The sequence below is a fragment of the Colossoma macropomum genome, unplaced genomic scaffold, assembly GCF_904425465.1.
Source record: "Colossoma macropomum unplaced genomic scaffold, Colossoma_macropomum, whole genome shotgun sequence".
NCBI classification, from domain to species: Eukaryota; Metazoa; Chordata; class Actinopteri; order Characiformes; family Serrasalmidae; genus Colossoma; species Colossoma macropomum.
Genome location: NW_023494804.1, coordinates 21,726,496 through 21,732,495, shown reverse-complemented (window position 1 = coordinate 21,732,495; position 6,000 = coordinate 21,726,496). Strand labels below are relative to the sequence as shown.

General features: G+C 38.9%; 1 protein-coding gene across 1 annotated transcript in view; it reads right to left on the bottom strand.

Moving 5' to 3' along the window:
• Nucleotides 1–1,529: 1,529 nt before the first annotated feature.
• The window catches only part of ugcg (UDP-glucose ceramide glucosyltransferase), a 37,503-nt gene continuing 33,032 nt past the window's right edge, over nucleotides 1,530–6,000 (bottom strand). Inside the window, exons 6-9 of the mRNA XM_036595326.1 lie at nucleotides 4,549–4,727; nucleotides 4,014–4,100; nucleotides 2,478–2,664; nucleotides 1,530–1,739 (exon numbers count right to left, since the gene is read on the bottom strand). Coding sequence (XP_036451219.1) covers nucleotides 1,569–1,739; nucleotides 2,478–2,664; nucleotides 4,014–4,100; nucleotides 4,549–4,727 — 624 coding nt within the window. The 3' untranslated portion in view covers nucleotides 1,530–1,568. The remainder of the gene's footprint in view (nucleotides 1,740–2,477; nucleotides 2,665–4,013; nucleotides 4,101–4,548; nucleotides 4,728–6,000) is intronic.

Below are 6,000 nucleotides of genomic sequence, written 5' to 3'. Positions count from 1 at the left end.
CGAGAGTCAGTTTTGGACTAGCCGTGGAAGTGTTTCAGCAACTGGGGATTTAATTCCTACATTGGGTACAAATGTTAATCAAGCACACAAGTTATTTCTGTAACGCTGTCTTCATTAGACTATATGACACCAATTTAAGCTTGGCATGACAAGTGACATAAACCTACATAACCATTTATAAAGGCTTATTCCAATAGGTGTTGTCTAGGTGGCATTGAACCTTTCTGACATAACTGTGTCATAACATTTTCTTGGGTGAAATAGTGTGTTACATCAAATTTGTAGCTGACGTAATGCTGACGTTGTGCCATAGCTTGAAACTTGAATCTAAGGGCCACAGAAAATGCTCACTTTTATTCAACCAGCCTGACTTGACAAGCTGCTATATTATCATCACTATGTGACTGTGACATTATGACTGAGCTATAAAATCTGAAATTTCACCCTATAAAAACCATGACAACCTAATTTTAGAAAAAGATTAAACGTTATGTCAATGACCTACTAAAATAAGTATCAATAAATGTTTATGTAGGTCTATTGTCATGAAGCACTTATGTAGAGGTCACGTGGCCTTACGAACACAGGAAAGTGTTACCATCACCTGTCTAACAACAGATGTTGATGTGAAATTTCATTTCGTACCTCTGTTACTCAAGTTCTCCAGCCCTGCACATTTTTAGTGTTTTCTCTACTGCAACATAATTAGAACTAATTCGACGAGTTCTAATTCAACTAATCAGCCGATTAACAAGCCTGTTCTGCTGAAATGGCTGTATTAGAGCAAAGAAAACACTATATCTGGAGGGCCTACAAAACCAAAGGAACTGCTCTAACCAGTAAATGCAGTATTGACCTGTCTTTAAGGTTCAGTAAGCCCCATGTTTTTTAAAAAGATGGCAACAGAGACTTCAGTTGAGAGCAACACTGCATTAAGCAAGTGATCCAACCACATACTGAACTAAAATGCCTCCCTGAAAGCTATCCACAGGCAGTTTCTTAAGATTATTTTTGTGGCAAACTGTGATTATCTTTAAAAAAGTCCTAATCTTCAAAAGGCTTGGTAAAATGCATCACATATGCAGTGCTGTTCATAACCACAAAACATGTTACCAGCATATTAAAAAAGAGGGTAAAAATTCCTATGGATCATCATATAGGCTTCCGGAAATCCACTGAAGCACTAAGACATGGCTCGAGCAACTTAGCCCTGCATCCATCCACATACCTGGGCATTGTCCTGTGTCATTACCCCTTCTGTTCCTCCACTCATCTGTCACTATTGGCTCATTTTGGAACTCAAGCCCCCTGACTGGTCCAGAAGACCACAACGAGGCCAACGAAAGCACCGAGAACATAAATACTCAATACACGCTCTCCAACACGCCACAGGTTTTTAAAAACAATTAAATAAAAAAATCTAATTTCTCTCTTAAAACTCACACAAATCAAAACAAAAAAACAAAGTTGATGCAGTTTTTTTTCTGTGTGTTCCGGCTTCTCTTGTTTTGTCCTAAGTCTTTCTCTAAGCTCCAGGTGCTTTTTTTTCTCTTTTTCTTTTTTTTTTTCTATACGTCCAATATTTCCTCAGCCGTGCCGCCGCAGCGTAGTCTGTAGCGACCTGTTCTCCAGCTGATGGTGGGGTCCCAAAGAGCAGACAGGAAAATCTGGATGGTCATGGATTCCCTGATGAACCAGGCAACTGCGTAGTCCAGCTTGGAAAAGGATGGAGGGCCACCCTGAGTGGGGAGAGGGAGAGAAAACAAAGGCAAACATTATGAAGGTCAGCCAATTAGAAATTTGTACTAGAGAAATGCAGGAAGAGCAGATGAAGCCTGCAGGGAATATGTCAGCTAGCAGGTTCCTTTTTACCCATTTACCTGAATCAGAGGTATTCAGTCTCTGCCCTGAGGAAACCCCTGAACTGCAGTTTGAGTTTGTTTAAACTCAAATTATTCAACTCATGAGCTAATTGCCAAACCCTTTGAGAACCAGGACTGAGACTGAATAGCAGTTACCTAAATGACTATTCTCCTTCAAGCTAATGTGCAATATGCTGTGTGTACGTATGAAACATGGCTTTGTTTGCCATTTGTTCACTTCCAGTCCAAAATGTCTGTGAAGCAGTGTTTATGTCTGTAAACAACACTTGTTTGGGTGAATGTACAGTACTGTGCAAAATTCAGACCATGCTTCATTTTATTTTATTTAAATAATTTTTAAATAAATAAAATTTACATTTTAAATTTCTCAGAAACGGTTCTTAGGTGTCCCATTGTCTTTTAATCATTTTTTGAACTCCAGTTTTGGAAACTCTAGATTTTTCTCTTGATTTTCTCCTTCCTTATGTACGTGGATTATTATATATCTAATCAGAAATATCTCCTGAAAAATGAATAACTTAATTTGAATAACTTAATTTGAATGGCCTGAGTTTAGCACAGTAGTGTATGTAAACAAAAGCAAGGTGTTATTACTTGTACTCCTCGGAGCTGGATGTAGTCAGAGATGAACCAAGCCAGGCAGTGGCACATGAAGAACACCATGATGTCCCAGCGGAACACGTGGTGAGCAGCCCAACCGATGATGAGGCTTGCCACGAAGCACTCGGAGATGGGCTCGATGATGGTGGCTGGCAGCATGTTGATGCGAAGCTTGGCCCATCTGAGTGGCAACAGACACCGAAGATTAGCAAGGTGCACATGCAATGCGTGACATTCAGATTTTGGTACATGTGTTCTGTACACTTCATTCACAGTTTCAATTACAGCGTTTCACAGACATTATTTTCATCACTATTATACAAGTTATAGAAGTATGTGATAAAAGTTTGGACTTGTCCACAGATCCTTGCTATTTGAAGGGGTAAATTATGTTGCAAAGGTAGGTGAACACAGCATTAGGCATCTTGCATAGTGTGCTTGCCCATGCTGGAATCATGTTTCATTCCTCTATGCACATAAAAAAAAAAAATTAAAACCAAAAAAAAAAACAAACAAAAAAACTTGCTATTATAACTGGAGGACATCTACTGAAAATGTAAAATTAACATTAAGTTGAAAAAGTGATTAGAATTTATAGAAGATTGATTCTCCTTCAATTATAATGAAGTATGACAGAATTTGTGAGAACTTCAATAGGGTTAAAGAAAATTTTGAACATCTCATTATGAAAGTACATTAAAGGGCATACATTATGAGGACGTGACTTTTCCTTGCTTTCTAAAAAAAATCTTGATGTAGTATGTAAATATAAAAGTTTTAAAAATGTACCATTCACTCCCCAATTTATAAATGGAAACTAAGCCGCAAAAAAACAGCCTATTTTGAATTCAGTTTTTGTGATGTCACAAAAATAATGCATTTACATAGATCTACCTATTTAGTCTAGAGATGTTTAGCCCTGCCCATTCACACTGAAGTTATAAAGAGTGTTTCAGCCAGGATTCCTTTTTTGTTTAAGGCACAATACAGGACAGCCAATCAGAACAAATATTTATATAGAATCGACCTACACGCACTGTAACAAATGAAGCTTATTAATACAGCAAATACAGTTTAATTGTAATCTTGCAAATGTTATAAGGGGGCCTTTGGGGAAAATGTAAAAGAAAAATGTAGGACATGGGCATAATTATTAAAATAATTATTGCCACTGGATTAGGCAAAAAGTCAGTTTTTCCCTTCTCATATAACATGTCCATTTTGAGGTATACAGCTTTTAACAGTGACATGCCTTTTTATTTAGGTTTAACAATTTTGATTAACAATTTACACTGAGTGTAGTTCACTATTAACATGGCCACCATGTGGCCTTCAAAATCTACGTTAACATCTACAATTTCGCACCTTGTTACATTAAAGAACACAGACTGCGGTTGCAACACAGTCAAAATCGCGCTGCACAAGCATACACAGTCAGAGTAAACTGCAGAGCAGCCGCACCACAAAGCGGAAAGACCAGAGAGTAGCTCGGCTCCACAGACGAGACAAGAATGGCTGACTGCACAATACCTGATCATGCGTGACTGGAACTGGGCGATGGAGTATGAGCCTGAGTTCTGCATGGCTACCTGCGTTGCCATGGAGAATTTCCATCCTCTGCAAGACAAAAAGGAAGGGGTTATTGGCCACCCGGAGGAAGACGTGACAGTTCAGCTGACAGAGTCAATAAAAGCAAACAACACTCTCCTGAGGAGGCAATCTCCATGAAAGCAAATTTCCTCCCAAAAAACCCCAGAGGCAGAGGCAATGAATTCTGAATTAGCTGTAATTTGCAATAATAATAATATTCTTATTGATTCCGTAAAACACATGTAAGAATGTGAGGCCTTCAGAAAGCATCCATGTTCACATGGTTTGGTTTTTATGGTATTTTATAAATGGAGAGGGGAAACGAGTAATAAAAAGACAGTTTTCACATAATTGGTATCTTAATCACTCTTTATTGCCGTTCCTGCTGCATGTGGTGATGAATAAATCTACACTAAGAGCCCCACTCTGAAGACTCACTGCTACAGCTTCATTTCAGTAAAAAGTCTGAGCCAACCTGTCTGCAATGGCTTTGGCCATGAAGTAATCTTCAGCGATGTACTGGGCGAAAGCAATGAGGCCTCCAGCCTGGTCCAGGACGTCCTTCCTCATCAAACAAGACATCCCTGTCACGCACTTAATCCCCGTCACGTTGGCAGATATGTATGAACGAGGGTGTGATGTTCCAAAATACACCTGCAGGATTACACAGTTAGACACACCTTGAGGATTACACAGTGGACACTGCCTGGAGGATTATGCTCAAGACTCTTACATCAGGTTTAGTTGTTGAATAAGTTTACGTAGTTTCTGACACTGTATGACATACCATTATCTTTAAGGGTACTTTCCCCCTATAACCTTTAACTTTAAATTAACAAAGTTCTTCACGTAAGTCAGAGACCATCCCTCAAGTATTAAAGGTCACATTTTTCAGGAGAAATAAACTGAAAGTGAGTCAAGGCGAAGCATGGAAACTAAATACTAAAAATCTTACATAATCTCTGCTTGCTATAATTTTCTGTTAAATATTCTGTGCTTTTTCCTGATGCTGAAAAATTAATAACTTAATGAAAGAACTTAAATAAAGGTGGTTTCTGACATTCCCACAGTACTATAAACAACAAACAAACAAAAAAAAACATGGGTTCCACTTCAAAGTGGCAGTTATTTGAGTGAATATTTTATTTCATCATCATACTTCAAAAAATTCAGTCCTAGAAGCATACTGTTGATGAATAATCCAGCAGAGGCAGCCCTCAATAAAATGAATATTGCATTGATTTGGTTGAGGGGCTATAAAACCCCATGAGGGAAAAAGATACCATAAGGCTCCTCCTCCACTTTGGGGTTGGAATGTTTCTACTCAAAACTCATACGGCCTCTATAAAGTTTCACAGTCTTCTGACAGATTACACTCACTGTTCATCCCTCCCTGTCCAGCACAGCCACACCACTGAACATGTCCACATTTTCCACTCTCTGACACACCTGGACACACCTAAACCTGGATAAAGTGATCTGACTGTATAATAAACAAAGGAAACAAGAACATTAAATAAAACCGGGAGTGACGACTACTGAACTAAACTAGCATGCCCTTATTTACAATTCGGCATGTTCAGTTTCTCACAGTCGGGTGAACCAGAAAGTCCAGCTTCATAATGGAGACTCTCCTATTGAAATAACAAATATCTCTCACACACTCCAGGCTGGTTTCTCTGACGTGGATAAGCACAGTTCTGGACTAAATCAGCCTCAGCATTTACTCCAACTTAGCCTGGCATGATGTTTATTCCTGAGGTGATGCCAACTGCAGGCCAGCTCTGTGTTCTTCACTGTAATTTAGAGACCATAAATCTCCAACAGAAGTGTGCTTTTTGTTTTTTTAACAGTCTAAGGCAAGACTCTAGCTGGGCCAAAAGAAACTGGCCCAAATCTGACGGATCTAAAGCCATTAGTTATAATC